We start from the raw sequence: 22,992 nt of genomic DNA, 5'->3' as shown, positions 1-22,992 counted from the left end.
CATGAACTTCACACCCCTCTCCTGCATATAATACCCAACTCCATACACTCCACACTCCTCTCCTGCATATAATACCCACCTCAATACACTCCCCACTCCTGTCCTGCACACACTACCCACCGCCATACACTCCACAGTCCTCTCCTGCACATACTACCCACCGTACATTCCCTATTTAATATTACCACATTCTGCACTATGTAAGTCATCTCAGACTCTATTAAACCACACCCCCTTTAAGCCATTTAAGCAGGCAGTAGCACCTACCAAGAGCAACAGGGGGCTTAATTCCTGCTGTGGCATGTGTACATCTTTGGCTGCTGCTTCAGCAGCTAAAGGGGATTGGGGCAGTAAAACCATGACTCAACCACAGGGTTTTACCCCCCCCCCCCATTTTACGTGTGAACGCGCACTAAGGTGCCGCTGCCAAATGCAATTAAGGGCTCATTCACAAGTGCAGCAGGCACTGCTGCTCCCCTAAAAAGCGATTCAAATGTGTTTGACAGGTGGTGGGGAGGCAATATGTTGCCTCCTCTCCACCTGATTTAAAATCATGATTGCCGTGCAATGGATGCGATTGCGACACGGTAGTACAGCAATTAGAGGTTTAAATCACATGTGAGGAGGCGACACTGTGCCCGGGGATCTTTGACTTCTCCCATGCTGTTCAGGTGGATCTCCACCTTTTTAATGTTGCCTACCCCTGGTGATAAAGGTTTTACATAAATAAATTAAAGGTGGTCATTCAAAGCACCCCTGCCAGTGGTAAATGGCTTGATCGAGTACTCTAAACTGCTACAGTTGCAGAAGAGCTTGTCCTTTTGAAAAACAACAGACATACTGGCAGGATTACCAGGTAAAAATAAAGGAAAGAAAGCCTTAAAAGAAAACAAATGCAGCCATCACATCTAAGAGTTGGTGAGGGGCAATATAATTAATGTTTGTTTTTGGGTTTAATACCACTTTAATATAGTCAAAAGTATTTGTTTAAAATGGTTGTCTCCTATCAGCAAAGTCCAATTTAATTCTTTATTACCCAGGGTTATCAGTGTAAATGGTAATTACCCAGAAATACATGTTTCCTAGGAAATACTTTTTTTGGCATTTGTATATCCAAAAGAAAATGACCTGAAAGCATGCCTCTTTGGACTTCATCCTTCAGTGAAGTCACTGCTGTGGCACCTTACATGGCTGTTTAGAACAGTCTATTCTGTGCTGATGGTGCCCAACAGACTGAAAAAGATCTGTGCACAGGTGGCTACTCATAGCTAGCCAAAGTTTTCATGATGCTTTAAAGGCTCATTAAATGGTTCACTTACTCAGAAATACCGCTCTATTTGGAACAGTTGGCATTCACATTTTAAAAAAATGTATGCTTACACATTGGCTGTCCCTAGATATGCTGTGATTAAACTCAGGCAGTTCTTTCTATGTCGTTTATTATTAATGAAACATCTGACCATTTATGACCATGACCAGCCTTACATCCAACAATAAGGAAATATAATGTCCCTGAATGTCCTATGAATTACACTCTTGCTCTCTGATCACATTTTGAAATCATTGTTCTCTGTGAAATCCAAAACTGAGTCAAGGATTTGGATTGGTTTCGGTTATTGCAGGGATCTGTTTCCTTTACATCTATTGCAAATTAAAGCATTCATAATTTACCTTGCTCTTCTTGCAGGCAAGGAACATAATGGTGTGTATTGAGTTTAAGAGCTCTGATGAAGAAGAAAGCCAACCCTTAAAGGTGACCTATTGAAAAAAATGTTCTGTTTTAGTTTCCTGTTAACCAAAATATATTGTATGATAAAAGTCACATTTTTTTAGTATGTGTGGGTAAACTTAAAGCGGAAGTAAACCCATTGATTTAACAGTTTTAAAAAACAGTTATGTACCTGTCACATTGATTGTGCTCTAAACCAAATTGTCAAACCATCCAATGGCTCATGTCATAACTGATCACATGTGCAGCATTATGGCAGTTGAAGATTAGTTGACGATGGCAGCTTCCTTGGCTGAAAACGATAGGAGGGTTTACTTCCATTTTAAAGTGTTACTAAATCCACAGCTCAGTTTGGTGTGTATTGCTAGAGAGTTTGTTTTTGTTTTTGGGGAGGGTGCATGTGATGAGCACAGGGTCAATCAGCACTGTCCAGACAGAGGGTCGGGAGTCCTGCAGCCTCATAGAACAATCAAAGTAGAATGAAAACTCCTACCACAAGCTTTAGGCTGGGTTCGCACTAGTGCCAGGAGACTGTGACCGGCTCTCAATGGAGCCGGTTCACACAGCTCCAGGACGGCTGCAGAGCGGTTTGAAGAGTCCTGTGTGCCTTCTGGTCTGTTTCAGGTCCGAATCCAGCCAAAAATTCAGGCCTAATTCCGCACTTAGGTCTTAGAAGCTTCAGCATGCAGCAAAGCAGCTTACATTACATTCTGATACGAAATATAAAAAAAATAAATTGAGAAGTGTGGTGCTATAAAACAAATGGACAATAATCCATATAAATGTAACAAAAAGTACACACTTAGTGCAAAGTAGACAAATGAAGACAATTTAGTATTTGTTACACACACAATGTGTGAAAACACTATATCCCAAGGAGTAAATAAAGTGATAGTGTACAAATAAAGTGCAAACGTGAAATCCATTCAAATTTAGATTTCCATGCAAATACTTTGCAAAGCAGTGCTGATAGAAATCTTGCAATCACTCTTCCTGCGGGTGCCAGTGAAAACCAATATTGCTGACAGACCATGTGCTGCACACCCCACGCTGTGCACAAAAGGTTTACCAGAAAGTGGTCGTAAAGGCTGCAATGGTTAAAACCTCTCCCAGGATAAAGCACAACTCAAAACTCCTCCAACTTCCTCACATCCACAGGTCGCAGAACAGTAGGCTTTATTATGCGAAGAGCATCTTGGCTCCACACATCAGAAAGATTGGTTGGCTGGTCGGCATGCGTATTGACATACATCCTGGCTCCATCTGACTGGTTTCATCATACATGGCGCCATGTTTGATTCTGGCTACAATACAACATTGTAGCAAATTGTTTTTCTCCAGATATTTAACATTAAGCAAAAAAAGGAAATCCCATGAGCCAACATAAAAATTTGCTTAAATTTATAGTTTTTTGGAGCTCTGCAAATGTTTATGGAAGTACATGTTTCTTCTTAAAGTGTCTACAGGCTTTTCCGGAATTCTGCATGAAATGGGCCTGTATGTCTCTAAGTAAAAAATATCTCCTGAGCATAAAGATCTTGTCTAGGTTGAACATAGTATAATATTTGCTTTATGGAAAATAAAGACACATGCTGCCTCATAGACACATGTCACTGTCCATAACAAGATTATGCAAGCTCATTTGTTTGTTAAGTTTGTGAATGTTTAGTGAATGGGTCACATTTATGACATTACTTATTTTGCTGTGTTTTTCTTTCTACAGTGTATTTATGGGAAGCCTGGTGGCCCATTGTTTACGACAGCGGCCTATACCACCATTCTTCACCACTCTCAGAACCCAGACTTTTATGATGAGGTCAGTCTGTATCACATATTTAGTAGCTTTTGTTTATACAGGATTGTTAAGCATTTTTTTTAAATGCTATAGAACTATGCATAGATCAGACCACCTGACACATCCACCTATCTTAGTCTGCAGTAAACATCCAGAAAAAATGTGACCAATGATGTTAAACCAGAATACATAGACTGATGCTTATGGTGCCTCATGCTCATGGTGCCTCATGTATGCAGATAAACCGCCATTGGACACCCTAAATCACAAGCCTGATAGATGGAGTTGTAGCATCAGGTCACAACATGGTTTATTTATGAGAATTCGGAGAAAAGGAAAGTGGCGGTGTTGGCCTGAGGAATAACTGCAACATTTTGACAGGCTTCTCTCCTTGGCTTGGAAAGTTGTATTTAGGGATAGTCAGTAAGCTGCATTTGAAAAGCACCATGTTGACAAGTGAGCGCTTGTTAAGAATAGAACTGACTTAGAAGGTCTGCTTTGCAGTTTTTCAAACCAATTGCTGAACAGCACTGTGTTGCATTGCATATACATAGCAGCTAAATCCTCAGATACCCCTTGATTTCCTGATCATCAACCCTACATTTTTTTTAAGTCCTGAGGAAGGAAACAATTTAGGCCCCCGGTGTGGTGCCTCATTGTTCAGATCAGAGTTTTGCTTTGTAGAAAAAGACCACCTTGCAGAAACTGAGATGCATTTTGGAGACAGAGAGAGAAAGAGACTGCTTTGAATTGAAAAACACAGCCTTAGAGATACACCGTGAAGAGACACTGACCTTAAGAAAGGGGTTGGCTTGCTTTTTGATATGCAGGGCTAGACAGAGGTAGCTTTCTATTGCTCTCCCAGTGAGCTACAAACCCATTTGTGTGACCTCAAAAAGTCACCTCAGGGGACTGGATCTCTACATTCAGTCCACAATAAGAAAAGAACATCATGCTTTACTGTGTAGCTCTTCAAGCCAGTAATATTCACTTCAACATTAGTGGCATTCCACATAATTAGTCAAAGGGATCATCTGTGAAATGTTTTTTTTTATAAATTAGCTGACATTTTCCTTTCATTGTCTTATGGAAGCCGATGGTTTAATGGGATTTAAAGAATTATGGTTTAAAAGTACAGATTTATTCATGTATTTGCAAGAAAACCACTACAAGCCATAAAAGGGTTTGTGGTGAAGCAGAAAAGGGGAATCAGGTAGTTATTTATAACTCTATGCCGTCTTTTTAATCTGGCATTTACTGATGCCTTTCTGTATGTAGTCAGAAACTGAAACTAATGAGCCAGTCACAAAGACTAAACCACTGTTTGATAGCCCTGCTGCCAACAAGTGTTACAATGTCCACAGAGGGACCAGGAGAACAAGTGGGTCCATTAGGGGGAAGTATTTAGGATAGGGAAGGGTCTTAAATTGACTGGGGAGACCAGGCCCCAATTTGGTGCTGCTCACATCAGATCAGGGTGATGATACAGTTGATGTAAGAACTGGTCAAACTAGAACAAATGAGGAAGTTAATGGTGAAATGTTGCAGGCAACAGGGAAAATGAGTACCTATGCATGCATTACATACTGTATGTTTTCTGATGGAAACAGTGGGAAATCGTGGGAACGCAGTTCCGTCACCTCCAACACTGAGTGTTTAACAAGGAGTGGTGGGTGTGGTGGGTGTGCTAGAGAGTATATTAATCCTGGGTGCTGGGGGATCTATTGCTGCTGGTGTCCCTGCAACAGTCATACATGCATGCAGGCATCAATTAAATATAAAATACAACATACATTACCATTATTACGTATTGTATATACATAGAGTTTATGTTTAATATATAGCTAGTAGTTTAGAGAGGTCAGACAAATGAGAGATGCTCATTACACATTTGCTATGGATAAATGTATGTCTTTGCTTTTTGCTCTACAGTACTAAATAACTTTCATTTCTAATTTTACTGTCCACTCATCTGTTTTTGTGTCTAAAAAAAAAAAAAAACGGAGATTTTACCAGCTCTGCTATAAAATGGTTTAATAACCACACAGTCTTTTTTCATAAATCAGCTGCCATGTTAGGAGATTCCCGCCAAGACCCCTCCATAGCACTGGCCAAGCTTTCTTGGCAGTTTTTTCATATATAAAAGATTAGGCCAATTTTCAGAAAAGCATTTTCCAGTGTCTGCAATGGAAAGAGAGGTACATTTTTACATACCACGGAAATCTGTACATATTTAAGGCTGATTTTCTGCAATTGTTAAAAATCATTGCACATTGCAGGATTTTATTATCCATGTACTTTTACAGTTTTACTTTTATTTTGCTTCTGTTTTTTAATAATAATAAGCCATTCAGACACTAAAAACAAACTTATAATTAATGTGTATGCACTTAACATGGTAATTTCTTATACAAAAAAGAACCTGTCATAGCTATTAAGGCTGCCCTTAAATGAAATAACAAGGGCCCTTCTGTCCACTCCACTGGCCTAAAATTAAATCTTTAAAGAAAGTCCATGAAATATCTATCTGCCTAAGAGAAAGGCTGCCTATGCAACTGACAAACAAGAGACAAACAGGCACCGCTTGCGTAGTTAAACCTTTAATGATCAAAGTATTAAAATAAACATGTAACTGAACATTGTGAGATCTGATAGATTCTGTAAAAAGTTTAACACATAAATATTTCAGTGGTTCTTTCTGTTGAATGCAAGGCTGTGGATAGGCAGACGTGCAGGCGGAGTTATTTCAACTTATGTCCACATTATAATGACTAGTGCTGGCGCTTAAAGCAGTCAGTCCCATCTGTAAATCCATGTAAATGTGGTCAGTTCTAAGTATTGGAAGAAGACTCTTTCTTGCTGAAAAATCTGGGAGCTCCGAAATACAGGCACTCTAACCAGTGATGGCGAACCTTGGCACCCCAGATGTTTTGGAACTACATTTCCCATGATGCTCATGAATTATGCAGTGTAGTTGAGCATCATGGGATATGTAGTTCCAAAACATCTGGGGTGCCAAGGTTCGCCATCACTGCACAAATACCAACTGTAACAAGAAAGTCACTGCGTTTGCCAACCCATTGCACACTATTGGCTAGCAAGTCACTAATCGCTACTGATTTTTTTAATGCATTCTATTTACAATCTTTTCTATAAAGTGAAATTTTTACGTCTAAGTAGGTTTTAGTGTTCTACTTATAATTTATTTACAAGCATAATAAATATAACCTCCTTTTTGCATAAGCAAAAGTTAAGGAAATCTGATCTAGATATATATAGTAATACAAGCACATGCTTTGCAGGTATAATTTTGTTTCTGGTCTGTGCAATTACGAAGGCTCTTCAAAAAGTTTCTGCACTTTTATATTTTTGTTGGAAACGTGAGGGCAGGAGGAGTGGTAATTGGTCTTGTCTGAGAGAATCATGTGACTAGTCTGTCTGGCAAGGCGTCTGACCTTGCAGTTTAGTATAAGAGTTGTCAAGCTGTGATGAAGATAGCTACGAAACGTATAAAAAAAGTGCGGAAAACGTTTTAAAGAACCCTCTTATAATGCTACCTTTGTACAGTTACATCAGAGTATATCATTTGTACAGATTACATTTTCTTAGAACTGTGAAATGTGTATGTAGTGCTTCTATGACCTATACATAGCCCAGAGACCCTAGTTCCAAAATATATTTTCTTTGTATTGATCTTATGCATACAAGATATCTAGGTGTCCGGTCTAAAGTGTCTAAGGAGAGGTGTAATATTTTACATTTCAGGTGAAAATTGAGCTCCCCACCCAACTCCATGAGAAACATCACATTCTGTTTTCATTTCATCACGTCACCTGTGACATAAATGCAAAAGCTAATGCCAAAAAGAAAGAGGCTCTGGAAACTCCAGGTATCTTTAGAAGGATTACATTTAACTTCTGCACATTGTAACCATTTCCTACTGCTATGTGTTTCATATAGAAGTGGATACTTTGATTCACAAAGGGTTTACCATTGTCGTTCCATTGACCCTCATAAGTGAGCGTGGCCATTAAGTGGGCCGTGTATAACCTGCACAGTAATGTTTTCTGGTCTTCTTTTGCTACAGTTGGGTTTGCCTGGCTTCCTTTGTTTAAGAATGAACAAATCACTTCACAAGATCATCTCATTCCTGTTTCTGCCTGTTTACCTGCAAGATACTTGAGTATAGAGGATACTGCCATGGGAAAGGTACAAAACAGCCAAATAATCTTATTATTATTTGAAATTAAAGTACTGCATATTTTATAGTGTACTGATTTGAGTTTAAACTTCAATTTTATACCTAAGTAACATCAAACAGAATGTTTTACAGTTATTATGCCTTCTTCAACAAATATACTAGTATATCTCAAATACAGAACTGGTATTTAGATGCCATCTGTATATCATAGAGAGCAGGTCATTTTTGCAATTTGGAAAGGAAATTACAGACCAAGCAATTTATAAAGTATATTGTTTTCTGTTGACAATATGTGTACAGAGCTGTCCATAAATTGCAATGAGATAAGTAAAAAATAAAGCATCATGGTTACAGTGATCCACTAAACAGAAAGCACACCTTTTATATAAAGTGAGAACATCTGACTGCCTTCAACTGCATATTGCATGTTATCAAAAGTAATAGACAACTGTGACGGAATCCGGACACCACCGACTGAGTATCTCCGCCAGTAACCTGCTTCCTAAGCTCTGGAACATGGGATCCGTGATTCTGGCCATAGTTACCCCAAGAACTCGACAGTACAAGTTTTGGAGTCATCCAGAATCAAAACTGTTTAATCAAACACAAAGCACATGGAGATGAACACTTCTGGGACAACCCCTCCCCCTTAGTCAATCCACTCAACATACCCATCCCATAATAACAATATAACAATGGAATGCAGGTATTCAACAACAACAAACCCCCACCCCCACTAGCAAGAGTCTGATTAGTGCAGAGCTGGCCTGACTGGGGTTTTTGGTCACCCTGTGCCCCTTAAAGACACAGGGTGATTTACACATAAGAGGGACTGGGGATGCTGGACAAGGAGTCTCCCAACCTCCCTAAAGCAATTGGGGTTCCACAAGCCCCCCAACCAAAGTGACTCACGTCACATATCTCCCCTTTCGGCAGGAGACTAACATAGGAGACCCCAAAAGGGTTGACTTTGAAGTTAGTCCGTAGTTCCAGTCCCCCAATGTCTGCACCCACACAGTACCCCAAACATTTGTCCGGAACAGATCGTTACTCACCCAGCCAACCTCTGCTTCTCTTGTAGAACACAACCCCTGCTGGGGAGCAGTGTGGACTGGTCCTTCTCTCTGGAGTCCATTTAGCCGCTGGAGAGAAGACAGGGTGGCTGGGATCACTCCATCATGCTGTTGGGGATCTGGGCCGACTACCCAGCATCCCTGTGGTATCCAGGTGGAGACAGTAGTCTCATATACTTTTTCTGTATAAAAATCCCCCAGTGCATGTACAACAAGGATGACATCCTCCTGTCCCAATGCCAGACCTTTTTCTGGGGTTGTGTAAGTGGGAACCAAAGTCTCATCCACTACCACAGGGAATCCATCTTCTCTTTGTTGGGGGCAGAGGCCAGCAGCACTCTGCCCTGTTGCCAGCTCTTCTGCTGGATTTCTGTCAGTGAATACCGCAGTCCCATCCACTGATATCAGCTCAAGCTGCAGTTGTGAGGTGCTGATTGCATTCTCACCCTGGAGCTCCTGCAAAGGTGATTGTTGTGGGCAGAGGCCAGTAGCATTCTGCCCAGCTTCCAGCTGTTCCACTGGGAAGTAAAGTGAAACATCAGTGACCTTGCACAAATCCTCCAGGGCCACCGATTGTTGTATGCAAGGGTCCACAGCACCATGCTCTGAAGTCAGCTCTTCTGCAGGAGGCTCATTTGGTTGTTCCTCCTCAATAGAAAAGTCTATTAAATCCCCGGTCTCTGGTGGTGTCTGGGGATCGAGCTTCACCATCTCCTGTCTGTGGAATCCAGAAGATGTTAGTGGTGCTGGGCAGAGGCTAGCAGAGTTCTGCCCTGTTGTCAGCACTTCAGCTTTGGGAACAGCAATCTCCGGAGTTTCCACTGCCGACTCATAGGCATGCTGCTGAACGTGTCCTAGCAGTTTCCTGTATGCTCTTTCCAGATGCTGTTCTTTCCTTAGCAAGTGTTCTAGATCAGGTTCAAGCTCTGAGACCCCTGTGAGATGGAGCATAGCCTCTCTGTATTCTCGCAGGTCCTCAAGGGTAGGTTCCCCTTCGTCACCAAACACAAACACATCTGTAAGGCTCTCCCACAGCAATCCAGGGCCACCAAAGTCATATCCCTCCGGAGAGCATTCTGAAGTCTCTCCTAAATATTTCTGCTCTGCGTGCCATTGCAGAGCCCGATACTGATTGTCCAGCTCTATCTCCTGCTGCACCAGCCTGTCCAACTCGGATACCCATTGCTCCTGGGGCCGCTCTCCCAGGAATGCCATCCGCAACTTCCGTTGAACACTGGCCCATTCCCCTGGGGTTGGAAAGCACTTGCCCTGGTATATACCAGCAAGCTGGAGGGCGCCACTCCAGAGCCCCACCCGAATCTGCTGCCTGAGCTCCAGGTATTGATCCGCAGATACTGTCCTGGGGTATACTGAAAGGGCGATCCGCAGCACCCCCTCAAACTCTGATGCCAGGTCCATATCTCCGTTGGGTTGACCAAAGTCTGCTATCCCGATCTTGGATCCTGGTGGAGGTTTAGATGTCCCAGACTGCAGGAAGCATCCCACCGCTTGCCACCAATGTGACGGAATCCGGACACCACCGACTGGGTATCTCCGACAGTAACCTGCTTCCTAAGCTCTGGAACATGGAATCCGTGATTCTGGCTATAGTTACCCCAAGAACTCGACAGTACAAGTTTTGGAGTCATCCAGAATCAAAACTGTTTAATCAAACACAAAGCACATGGAGATGAACACTTCTGGGACAACCCCTCCCCCTTAGTTAATCCACTCAACATACCCATCCCATAATAACAATATAACAATGAAATGCAGGTATTCAACAACAACAAACCCCCACCCCCACTAGCAAGAGTCTGATTAGTGCAGAGCTGGCCTGACTGGGGTTTTTGGTCACCCTGTGCCCCTTATAGACACAGGGTGATTTACACATAAGAGGGACTGGGGATGCTGGACAAGGAGTCTCCCAACCTCCCTAAAGCAATTGGGGTTCCACAAGCTCCCCAACCAAAGTGACTCACGTCACAACAACTACCAGTGATTTAAAGTCTTAGTAGTCAGGATTGTAAAGTTAATAGCGTAAATCTTGAGCACCTCAGTAATGTTTCCAGCTTTCCTAACAACCCCTCGACCTTGGGCTCTGAAAGGAGAAGAAAGTGGTGGAACAGTTGAAGCTGCAAAAATTGCACACAGTGGGAGGGGCTTAAGCATGAGCTTACATACACATGGCAGGGGTTGGAAGAAGTAGGAAGAAGTAATGCACAGATTGCAGGGGTTAGGTATATGTGATTTACATAGTGCAGGGGTTTGGAGTATGAAACACACAGGTGTAATGTACATAGTACAGGAATTAGGAGTATGTAATGTACAGAGTTCAGAGGTCAAGAATGTGTAGGGGTCATAGTTTAGGAGCCAGGAGTATGTAAAGTAGTATGAGGGTGTTAGAAGTATGTAATGGGGTCAGAAGTGTATACAGTCCCGCGTACAGCACACCCATGCTGTGAATAATGATAAGTGAATGTGGAGGGTGAATAATCTCTTCTCTACCTTGGATAACTTTACTTTAATTGTAAAGAGTCATGGCACTGAGGATTACTGAGCAACAGGATTACTCTGCGTGCACCAAAGGAAAATTAAAGAGTCACCTCTCTTCCCCTGGGCCCCCTGCTAGATTGGGTTTAATACAGGAGAACCTGTTCTACCCACCTATTAGTGGCCCTGTATATGTAGCACTGCCCCTTTAGGGGACTGCTGGTGACTGACACTTTTGGATTCCCCTGGGTTACCCGTAGCAACTGCATGCAGAATTCTTAGCACTTTACGTTCTTAGCTCAGTCAATGATCAGTCTAGGGGTAGATGTTTTTGTTGTTTTTATTTTATATTGGGATGGGAGAAGGGATGAGTGGGATACTCCAATCTTAAACTATTCACAAATTCTGAGGATTTCTAACTTGAGGATGCGGCAAGGCCGCTACTTTATCCTGCCACTTGAAAGAAGCTGAAGTAAATGCTCCTGTTTGTATTTCTCCTCAGGGTACTCCCCCAGTACCCCCTTTCTCTATACCAGCTGACACCCGTCCACTAACTACACTCTCCGGAGTGGTCCCCTTCCTGGGCAGACCCCTGGGTAAGATCCTCTGTACTCACCATACTGCTTTCCAGATTCTCGCAGTGCCCAAACTCCTCAGTCAGCTCTCCTGGACCTCTGGGTTCAGCTCCACACTGTAGGTTCACTAGGCCGACAGCCTGTCACCATCACCAACTGCTGCAGAAGAGGAGGCAGCCGCCACCCTCCTCTAGGACTCTGCTTCCTGCCAAAGACCTCTACCTCATGTGCGCCTGGCTTTTTATACCTTTCCCCACAATGCACCAAGATAAACTTACCGATCCTGCTCTCTGTTAAGCAGAGTGCAACACTCAGTTTGCTTTTGTATTGTATCATCACAAATGCTATTGGCGACAGGACTCTAACTACAGGAGTGCAACTCACCTGTGTAAGTCCATGTATATACTATACAGTGCCTTAAAAAACTATTCATACCCCTTGACATTTTCCACATTTTGTCATATTACAACCAAAAATGTAAATGTATTTTATTAGGATTTTATGTGAAAGACCAACACAAAGTGGCACATAAATGTGAAGTGGAAGTAAAATGATCAATGGTTTTCAATATTTTTTACAAATATCTGAAAAGTGTGGCGTGCATTTGTATTCAGCCCCCCTGAGTCAATACTTTGTAGAACCACCTTTTGCTGCAATTACAGCTGCAAGTCTTTTTGCACATCTAGAGAGGGACATTTTTGTCCATTCTTCTTTGCAAAATTGCTCAAGCTCTGTCAGATTGGATAGAGAGCATCTGTGAACAGCAATTTTCAAGTCTTGCCACAGATTCTCAATTGGATTTAGGCCTGGACTTTGACTGGGCCATTCTAACTCATGAATATGCTTTAATCTAAACGATTCCATTGTAGCTCTGGTTGAATGTTTTGGGTCGTTGTCCTACTGGAAGGTGAACCTCCGTCCCAGTCTCAAGTCTTTTGCAGACTCTAACAGGTTTTCTTCTAAGATTGTCCCTTATTTGACTCCATCCATCTTTTTCTATCAACTCTGACCAGCTTCCCTGTCCCTGCTGAAGAAAAGCATCCCCACAACATGATGCTGCCACCACCACGTTTCACGGTGGGGATGTTGTGTTTAGGGTGATGTGCAGTGTTAGTTTTCTGACACATATAGCATTTTGCTTTTAGGCCAAAAAGATCAATTTTGGTCTCATCTGACCAGAGTACCTTCTTCTTGTACATGTTTGCTGTGTCCCCCACATGGCTTCTCGCAAACTGCAAACAGGACCTCCTAATGGCTTTCTTTCAATAATGGCTTTCTTCTTGTCACTCTTCCATAAAGGCCAGATTTGTGGAGGGCATGACTAATAGTTGTCCTGTGGACATATTCTCCCACCTGATATGTGGATCTCTGCAGCTCCTCCAGAGTTACCATGGGCCTTTTGGTTGCTTCTTTGATTGATGCTTTTTTTGCTATATTTTGCTATATTTTTTTTATAACCTAACCCTGCTTTAACCCTTTTGCTGCCAGTCCCTGTGCTTCACTTTTAAACTTAGCTGGCCAGGCCTATTTTGCAATTTTTTCCTCTGTTTTTTATTTTTCCCTACAGCTTTCAGAGTTTGTTAAAGACCCCCCAAACCATATATTTTCTGAAAGCCCATGACCAGTAGAATACAAATAAGGTGCTACTGATTTTTAGGGCACAATATTATTTGGGCAAATGTTTATCAAAACAACACTTTTGCTAAAAATACACAAAAATCATTATTAGCAGATAAAAACACAGCACATTTTACAAAATTCCTGCTAAATATAAAAGCTAACCTGTACTGAGTTAATAAATAAGCACTTTTTGTAAATTTTAGATTTATTGGGAAATGTTGAAAATCGAACATACGCAAAAATAGAAATATACAAACTTCTCAAAAAATCTAGAGATTTTCAGTTTCTTTACAGCTTTCAGAGTTTATTTAAAACCCCCCAAACCATATATTTTCTGAAAGCACATGAACTGTAGAATAAAAAAAAGGTTTCCACTGATTTTAACGCTATGTGATATTTGCGGAAATGTTTATCAAATCTATATATTTGCTAAAAGTTCTCTAAATTCATTTTTGGCAGATATAAACAGCAAATTTCCAAAAATTCATGCTAAATTCCTACTAAATAAAAAAGCCTAACCTGTATTGAATAATTAAAAACAAATATTTTTAAATTTTAAATTACGCCTTGTTGCAAAATGGTTAAAATTGAATGTATGCAAAAATGTAAAGAACCACATTTCTCTAAAAATCTAAAGTTTTCATTGTTCATTTACAATTTTCAGAGTTTGGTAAAGACCCCGCAAACCATATATTTTCTAAAAGCATAGGACCAGTAGAATAAAAGTAAGGTTCTACTGATTTTTAAGGCCCCACAATATTTGCGCATATGTTTACTAAATCAATATTTTCGCTAAAATACACTAAAATCGTTTATAGCAGATTTTAAATTACGCCTTGTTGCAAAATGGTTAAAATTGAACGTATGCAAAAATGTAAAGAACCACATTTCTCTAAAAATCTGAAGTTTTCATTGTTCATTTACAATTTTCAGAGTTTGGTAAAGACCCCCCAAACCATATATTTTCTAAAAGCATAGGACCAGTAGAATAAAAGGAAGGTGCTACTGATTTTTAAGGCCCCACAATATTTGCGCATATGTTTACTAAATCAATATTTTCGCTAAAATACACTAAAATCGTTTATAGCAGATATAAACACAGCAAATTTTATAAAATTCCTGCTAAAATCCTACAAAATATTAAAGCGTAACCTGTATTTAGTTAATAAATAACACATATTTGTAAACTTTTAATTGCACTTTTTTGAGAAATAGTGAAAATCGGATGTATGGAAAAATCTGGAGGTTTTCCTTTTTTACTTAAAGCTTTCAGAGTTTATAAAAGACCCCTCCCCCTCAAACCATATTATTTCTGCAAGCACATGGCCAGTAGAATAAAAAGAAGGTGGAACAGATTTTTAAGGCACTGCGATATTTATGCAGATGTTTATTAAACCATAATTTTCACTAAAAATACAGTAAAATCATTATTAGTGGATTCAAACATGGCAAAATGTACAAAATTCCTACTAAATATAAAAGTAAAACTGTATTGAGGTAATAAATAACAAATATTAAGGTGCGCATCGCACCTGAATCGCTGGCAGTTCACACTGCCCTCTGCAAACTGCTGCGGGTGTCAATACAAAGGTAATGACACCCCCAGATCGGTTTGCAGATTGCAGTACGAACTGTGATTTCGGATAGGAATCAAATTGCATGGGTGTGAACACCCATGCGATCCGATTCTGTTCCAGACAAAAAAAAGGGTCCTGCATGAGTTTGGTCAGAATATGATGCAAATTCAGCCATACAGGTTGTAAGAGCAATGTGGTGCGAATCACATGCGATGTCTGGCATCGCACCAGTGTGAACCGGCCCTCAAACCAGACATTTTCTAAAAGCACATGACCTGTAGAATAAAAAAAGTGCTACTGATTTTTTGGACCCAGCAATAAATGCGCAAATGTTCATTATCGCTATTTTCACTAAAAATACACTAAAATCATTAATGGTGCACATAAACACAACATAACTTGCAAAATTCCTGCTAAATTACTACTTAAGCATCCTTCAGATGTGGCATACTAAAGTGTACGCCCATGGAGGGCCATATTTACCCGCACAGGGATGCACATGTGCATCCCTGTACAGGCAGTCCCATTTATGTCAATTGGGATGCAACAGCTGCACAGGCATAGTTGCTGTTCCAAATCTGACACATGTGTGGGTGTGGGTGCACGACCCCGAACGCAGACAGTGTGAGCTCAGGGACATGCATGCGGACCTACATGGATGTCAAATTGGGAGCGACGGCTCTGTTTGTGCAGTTGCTACATCCCAAATGACATCAATTGGACTGCCTGAACAGGGATGCACGGAACATCTGTGCATCCCTGTAAAGGTACGCTGTGTATGCCCGGTGTGAACAAGGCCTTAGGCCCCTTTCACACAAGAAGACCGATCGGGACTGCCTGTTCGTTTTTCAAGCGGGCCCATGTGTCCGTTTACACTGGCCTGCATCCGATCGGTCCACTAAAAACAGATGGATGGGGATCCCATTCCCCATCCATCTACCGGATCGGATGGAAATGGACAGATGGACCATTTCCATCCGACCACGCCATAGAGAACAATGGGCTGTGTCCGTGAAGTGGACCCATCATCCGCTTGACAGAGTCCGCTCCATGTTTTTTTTTTTACAATTTTATATATATATATATATATATATATATATATATATATTTTTTTTTTTTTGGGGGGGGGGGTCTTTGGTGAAATATCGGAGGTCTAAGCAGACCCCCATATCTCTTTTCTCTGCAGCACTTTACATGAGTGAATAAGGAGTCTATATAGAGACTCCTTATCCATTCATAAACTGTCAGTCTGAGACATAAAAAAATCTCGGTTTACTATGCGATCAGCTGATCATCCAAGCTGTCAGTGGACATAGGAGCCATCATTAGCGATGGCTGCCTCGGTCCACTGCACTTCAGGGAGGGGGCTAGTAAACACATATTTACCAAGCCCCCCCAAGCCTGAGCTTCACCAGCACTCCCCCCCGCCCGCTCAGCATGACAGCATCACATTATCGGTCAGCAGCGGCAGGAGGGATGCCATCTTGGGGATGCATGGATAGGGGTGCAGGGGCCAGTATGAGGGGGATTGGCCTGCCGGGGGAGACATTCTGTGATCCCCCCCCCCCAAGCCCCAGCAGCACCTGGGAGGGATGCCTAAAGGTAGCTGCAGGGGATCAGTATTGTGGGAGGGGGGTCAGATTGGGTGTGGGGGGGAAATTAGTGCTGGGGAGCAGGAAGGGGGTGAAGGGGATAGGAAAGCAGGATAAGGGGGAGTAGTTTCAGGTGACAGGGAGTGGCGGGAGGTGGAGAGGTTGGGGACAGGGGAATAGCGGCATGGGGGGGGCGGTCACATTTTAGGTTAATAACTCTGATCAGTGGATTGTAATCCACTGATCCGAGTTATAGAATTGTTCAGCAGAGTCTATAGGATATAGGACTCGACTTTAACTTCAGCCAAACATTTTTCTTAGTTTTTTGGTAGGAAGGGGGGACTTCCCATCATGTTCCCAGAGACACAATGACAAAAAGTTAGGGGAATGGACATCAGCAGAGCAGGAAGTCACAGATAATAGGAAAAGAAAATTGACAGATGTTCTAACAGATCCTTACGCTACAAAAAAAAACTGTCTATTTGTCCTTATCGGAGAGATGTCCCACTTCCAGGGCATGTCATGCTACATCAATAGGTTAATGACAATAAAAAAAAAACCCTTCACCAACCTCTCTAAAGCAAATAAAAAAATAATTGCGTACACAAATGTCTAACATCTGTAGTCTGCAAGATTTTGGAGGGGATGTTAAGGGACCACAAACAAGACGTTAGTAATGAAAACGGTATTATTAGTAGTAATCAGCATGGATTTATGAGAAATCGTTCTTGCCAAACCAATCTATTAACCTTTTACGATGAAGTGAGCTGCCACCTAGATAAAGGAAAGCCTGTGGATGTGGTGTATCTGGACTTTGCACCGTTCCCCACAAACGCTTACTGTACAAACTAAGGAAGGTAGGTATGGACCATAAGGTGAGTACCTGGATAGAGAACTGGCTCCAGGGGAGAGTCCAGAGGGTGATGATTAATGGGGAGTACTCGGATTGGGCGGGTGTGGAAAGTGGGGTCCCCCAGGTCTCGGTCCTGGGACCAATCCTGTTTAATTTATTCATAAATGATCTAGAGGAGGGGATACCTAGTACAATCTCAGTATTTGCAGATGACACTAAACTTATCTTCTATGCAGGATGTAGAAACCTTACAAACGGACCTGAACAAAATAACGGGGTGGGCAACTACATGGCAGATGAGGTTTAATGTTGATAAATGTAAAGTAATGCACTTGGGGGCCAAAAACCAGAAAGCAAGCTACTCACTAGGCGGGGGACCTCTGGGAGAGTCTAGGATGGAAAAGGACTTGGGGGTACTGGTAGACAACAGGCTTGGTAGTGGCATGCAATGCCAAGCCACTGCAAGTAAAGCCAACAGAATACTGGGATGTATAAAAAAGGGGATTCACTCCAGAAATAAAGAGATTATTCTTCCACTCTACAAGACTCTGGTCCGGCCACATCTGGAGTATGCTGTCCAGTTCTGGGCACCGGTCCTCAGGAAGGATGTGCTGGAACTGGAAAGAGTCCAGAGAAGGGCAACAAAAATAATTAGGGGAATGGAGGACATCAGCTATGAGGAGAGGCTACAGGCACTGAACCAGTTCTCTCTGGAGAAGAGAAGATTGAGGGGGGATATGATATCAATGTACAAATACTGTACTGGCGACCCTAGCATAAGGAACAAACTATTCAGAGTAAGGGAATACAATAAGACACGTGGCCACTCACTAAAACTAGAGGAAGGGCGGTTTAACCTTAAAATGCGTAAGGGGTTCTTCACTGTGAGAGCGGTAAGGATGTGGAATTCTCTTCCACAAGCAGTCGTATCAGCAGGGAGCATTGATAGTTTCAAAAAACTATTAGACACCTTAGAGACCACAACATTACAGGGGGAAAACAATGTACGGTTAAAAGCAAACACACACACACATCATAGGTTGAACTGGATGGACTGATGTCTTTTTTCAACCTCACTAACTATGTAACTATGTCTTGATTATAACAGATAACCTTATGCAAGACTTTCGGAAAATTCTGTAATAACGATGTCTATAGGAACTTTTTGTGCTTTGACTGCAGGTGGCATGGGACACTGTTGTTTTTTTATTATTTATTTATGAACAGTCCCGAAACATGCTAACAACAGGAACTTTTACCTGCCAGTGCAGTTATTTGCCTTCGAATACCTATTCCACTATTTGAATGGTCTCTATCTGATGTACTTTAGATGACAATAATTATAAGACACTGGTGCACACGACTATTTGATTGTACTTGGCATTCACAAAGGAAACAGTGGGTGGAAATTCTATAATAAATGATCTCAGCTCCTATATCAAATTTCTTAGAGAAAACACATAATAAACAGGCATAACCAAAGTCACCAAGGTTCACAGGTCACTAAATAGAAACATAAAAGGTTGCTGTACATTAGGCAGTATTTTTTGAAAAGTATATATTTAATATGAACACATTTATGCCAGTGGTCTTAATATCTATTATGGTTTTGCAGCTTATTAACAGGATAATGTATTATATAATTTGGTCAGGAGCATATTTTGGACATAAAGCACTAACATATGCACTAATTTATGATTTGGCTGCTGTTATAGATGATTTTGGCTGGCAGGAGCCACAGGTGGCTTAATACTGTATTAGGATGTTCCCTTCAACAAACTGAGAATAACACCCCATTAGTCAAGTACATTTTCCTATTGCTAAGTATGTGATTTTAAGAAATGTAGTGACAAGCTAGAGTTGTTTTGATAGTATTTCTTCATAGCTCCCAACTTTCCCTCATTTTTGTAATTGAGTCTCTCTGTCCCCCTTTCCTTCTCAGTTGTCACTCTTTTTGGTATGATGTATGGACCTCTGTGAAAATGTACTATTTACCTACAAAAGGTCTTACACTACACTCAATTTTTCCTCCAACAACTAAGTCAGCTATGTCCAAACTGCGGCCCTCCAGCTGTTCAGGAACTAAAATTCCCATCATGCCTAGTTATGTCTGTGAATGTCAGAGATTTACAATGCATCATGGGAATTGTAGTTCCTGAACAGCTGGAGGGCCATAGTTTGGACACCCCTGAACTAAGTGGTTGCATTGTTGCAAGTATAAAGGAAATGTTCCTAATCTATATAATTTGTGCTAAAAGACAGCCTTCTTTCTCATCTCAGAAATTTGGAAGGTATGTGTTTTATTGAAGCTCTTTTTTAGGAGAGCGATTGTTGAAGAATGTATTGAAATTTAAAGGGTCCAGCTATAATTGTAGCTTGAAGGCTGCTTGTATGGTCAGGTTTTGGGACCAGGAACTGTTTTTGGGATCTGTCCTTATGAATAGTGCATGCAGACTATTTAAAGGTACATAATTGTATATTGGTCATCATTGGGCCCTAATAATGCTATGAAGTATCTCTATTAAATATTGAAGTAAAGCTGTGAATGGTACTGGGGCACAGACCTCTGACCTGGCTGGCTGTGTGGTCCCAAGTTCCATTCCCTGACAGGCACATGGCAGCCAGGCGCATAGTAGTTCACAGTCACTCAAGTCAGAAAAAAGGCTGTGCATGTCTTTTTGCAGTTTATTTTCTGGTTTAATTTTGATGAGGTGAGGGTGAGCTTTGCGATACTAGCAATATTGCAACAGAGGACACTAAAGCTGATCTGCTCCTTCAGAAACCCCCTCAACAGGAGTATAGCCCTAAGTTAAACTCCTAAAGGTGGCAAGAAAAGTTTCTAGGATTCTTAAGGCTAGTAATCACTGTGTCCTGGGTACTGTAATGCCTCCTGTAGCACCAGCCAATCTCCGTACTTGGTGCCTGCAGCCTGGATCCCCCTGTAGAGCTTCCCACGCTACTTCAGGATAGTCTGGACAGAGGTCTCCGAGCTGGGACCCCAAAGGTATTTCTGCAATGTTGTTTTTTGGCAACCCAGGGGTACCATAGTCATCAGGCTGCGTTTTACTCCCCCAGGAACAAGAGACTGCTGTTCTAGGCCCCAGGATATCTATACCCCTATCAGCCCCCTGCTAGTCATTGACTCTTATCACCAAGGATTGGCTGAAAGTGCATGAATATGCAGGCCAGAGTCAGACTCCCCCATCCCACTATATGCTAGAACTCAGTGGGATGCAGGGGGAAGTAGTTGAACCTGTACCAACAGAACCCAGAAGAGGCAAAAGCAAATGATCACTGCTCCCCTGCTAAAGGAAAGCCAAAAACCCACTTTATCTAAAACACCAGCAGCCTACCTAGGAGGGCACTATTCAGATTACTTTTTAACTTAACCAAAGTAAAAACGTATTCTTAATTTACCGTTGGTCTGAATTTTACATAATCCACTTTAAAAGCTTTAGTAGGCTCTACTTAGTGCCTTTTGGTCTACCTGCTGTAAACATCGACCTTTATTTTTCTTTGACTGCGATTCAGAAAAGAAGAATACCAGCAGGTGAATGGCTTTAGTAGGAATTTTGAATTGGTGACTATACCACACTTTTTTTTTAGCCAAGATGCAATATTTTTGTCAAGCTGTGCTCCTTTTATAATCATATTAGTTAAGCCGACACCAGTTATAGCAAGTACATAACAATCTAAAGGAACATTAATTATTTAAAATGTTTTTTTCTTTTTCAATTTCCCCCATCATATCTATGCCCTGGACATCTACTCCTGCTGTCCTTTCAAGAGATCAGCTCAGACTCTGGCTATTAACCCTGAGCCTCTTTTACTTACATGGCCCTTTTCGCAATACCCAGACCTTGATTTATATCAATTCTATGATCCACATTTCCTACATAAATAATTCTTAAATATTCTTTTGTACTTGTTAATTTTTCCTCTTTATTCTAAGCTCTGTTGTGAAATTTACAAGAAACTTTTAATTTGTTTTCTTAGAAGTCTTGTACTGTCTGGACTCTGACCAATGATAACCTCATTCATTGCTAACAGATGTGGGGTTTCTTCATAAACAAGTCACTGTTTCTATTATAAACACACCAGGACTCAGACACAGCTCTCATTGATGGACTTGAGTACTCATTTAAAAGAACAGTATTATATAAACCAAATGATAGCAAATGTAATGCTTACATAATGCAGAGGTCATGTTTCCAGCCACACCTATTGTAATAAAGAAAAAATGTTTGCCATCATTTACTATTAAGGTATTCCAGTTAAATTGTGTATTTAATTATGAAATAGAAGACAATGAAGCTGATTTACTAAAGGAGTTGAGAGCTATAACTCAATAAATTGTGACTGTGTTCACACTGAACATCCCATCATGTACAGATAAATACAGTGGGGAAAAATGATTTGATCCCTGCAGATTGTGTAGGTTTGGCCACTTACAAAGAAATGAAGGGCCTATAATTGTTATTATAGGTGCATTTTAAATGATAGAAACAGAATATCAACCAAAACCCAGAACAAAACACATATGTTATAAATTGAGTTATGTTAGTAAAATAAGTATTTGATCACCTACCAACCAACAATAATTCTGGCTCCCACAGACCACCTACAGTATGTGCTCGTGTGGTACACACATTTGTCTTGTCAATTTAAGAAGGTGCTCCTAACGACAACTCCATATGTGTATAAAAGACACCTGTCCACAGAATCTTTTTCTTCCATTCAAACCTCACCATCATGGGCAAGACCAAATAGCTGTCAAAGGAGGTCAGGGACAAGATTGTAGACCTGCACAAGGCTGGAATGGGCTACAAGACCTTGCTTGGTGAGGTTGGTGAGAAGGAGACAACTGTTGGAGCAATTATTCGCAAATAGAAGAAATACAAAATAACCATTAATCGCCCTCGGTCTGGAACTTCATGCAAGATTTTGCCTCATGGGGTAAGGATGATCATGAGAAAAGTGAGGGATCAGCCCAGAAATACACAGGAGGAGCTTGTGAATGATCTCAAGGCAGTTGAGATTAGTCATTAAACAAAGCATTGGTAACATTATACTCTGCCATGGATTGATATTCTGTAGCGCCCAAAAGGGCCCCCACCTTTAAGAAGGTACAGGCCTGTCTGAAGTATGCCAATTAATATTGAATTGATTCAGAGAAGGATTGGATGTGCTGTGGTCAGATGAGACCAACGTTGAGCTCATTGGCATTGACTCAACTCGTCGTGTTGGGAGGAAGAAAAAAAAAAAAACACCATCCCTACAGTCAAACACATAGGTGGAAACATTATAAAAATTGCAGGTAATATGGTATAGCAGAGGGGCCTACCCAAGATGCTAAAACAGCCTTATATCAAGACAGCACCAACTGGGAGTCAAAACAGGAAGGTACATAGAAAAATGAGCAGTGGTCTCTAGATATATATAATCTCAACAAATATATACAAATATATCAAAATAAACAAATTA

General features: G+C 41.2%; 1 protein-coding gene across 6 annotated transcripts in view; it reads left to right on the top strand.

Annotated features, from left to right (window-relative positions):
- The window catches only part of DOCK10 (dedicator of cytokinesis 10), a 482,217-nt gene that overhangs the window by 289,626 nt on the left and 169,599 nt on the right, over window positions 1-22,992 (top strand). For all 6 annotated transcript variants that reach the window (XM_082248984.1, XM_082248983.1, XM_082248985.1 and 3 more), the window contains exons 18-21: window positions 1,688-1,753; window positions 3,453-3,545; window positions 7,290-7,413; window positions 7,612-7,733. In XM_082248984.1, the coding sequence (XP_082105110.1) occupies window positions 1,688-1,753; window positions 3,453-3,545; window positions 7,290-7,413; window positions 7,612-7,733 (405 nt within the window). The remainder of the gene's footprint in view (window positions 1-1,687; window positions 1,754-3,452; window positions 3,546-7,289; window positions 7,414-7,611; window positions 7,734-22,992) is intronic.

This window comes from Pelophylax lessonae (genome assembly GCF_965119305.1).
Source record: "Pelophylax lessonae genome assembly, chromosome: 3".
Taxonomy (NCBI): domain Eukaryota; kingdom Metazoa; phylum Chordata; class Amphibia; order Anura; family Ranidae; genus Pelophylax; species Pelophylax lessonae.
This window is presented reverse-complemented; position numbering and strand designations above follow the sequence as displayed.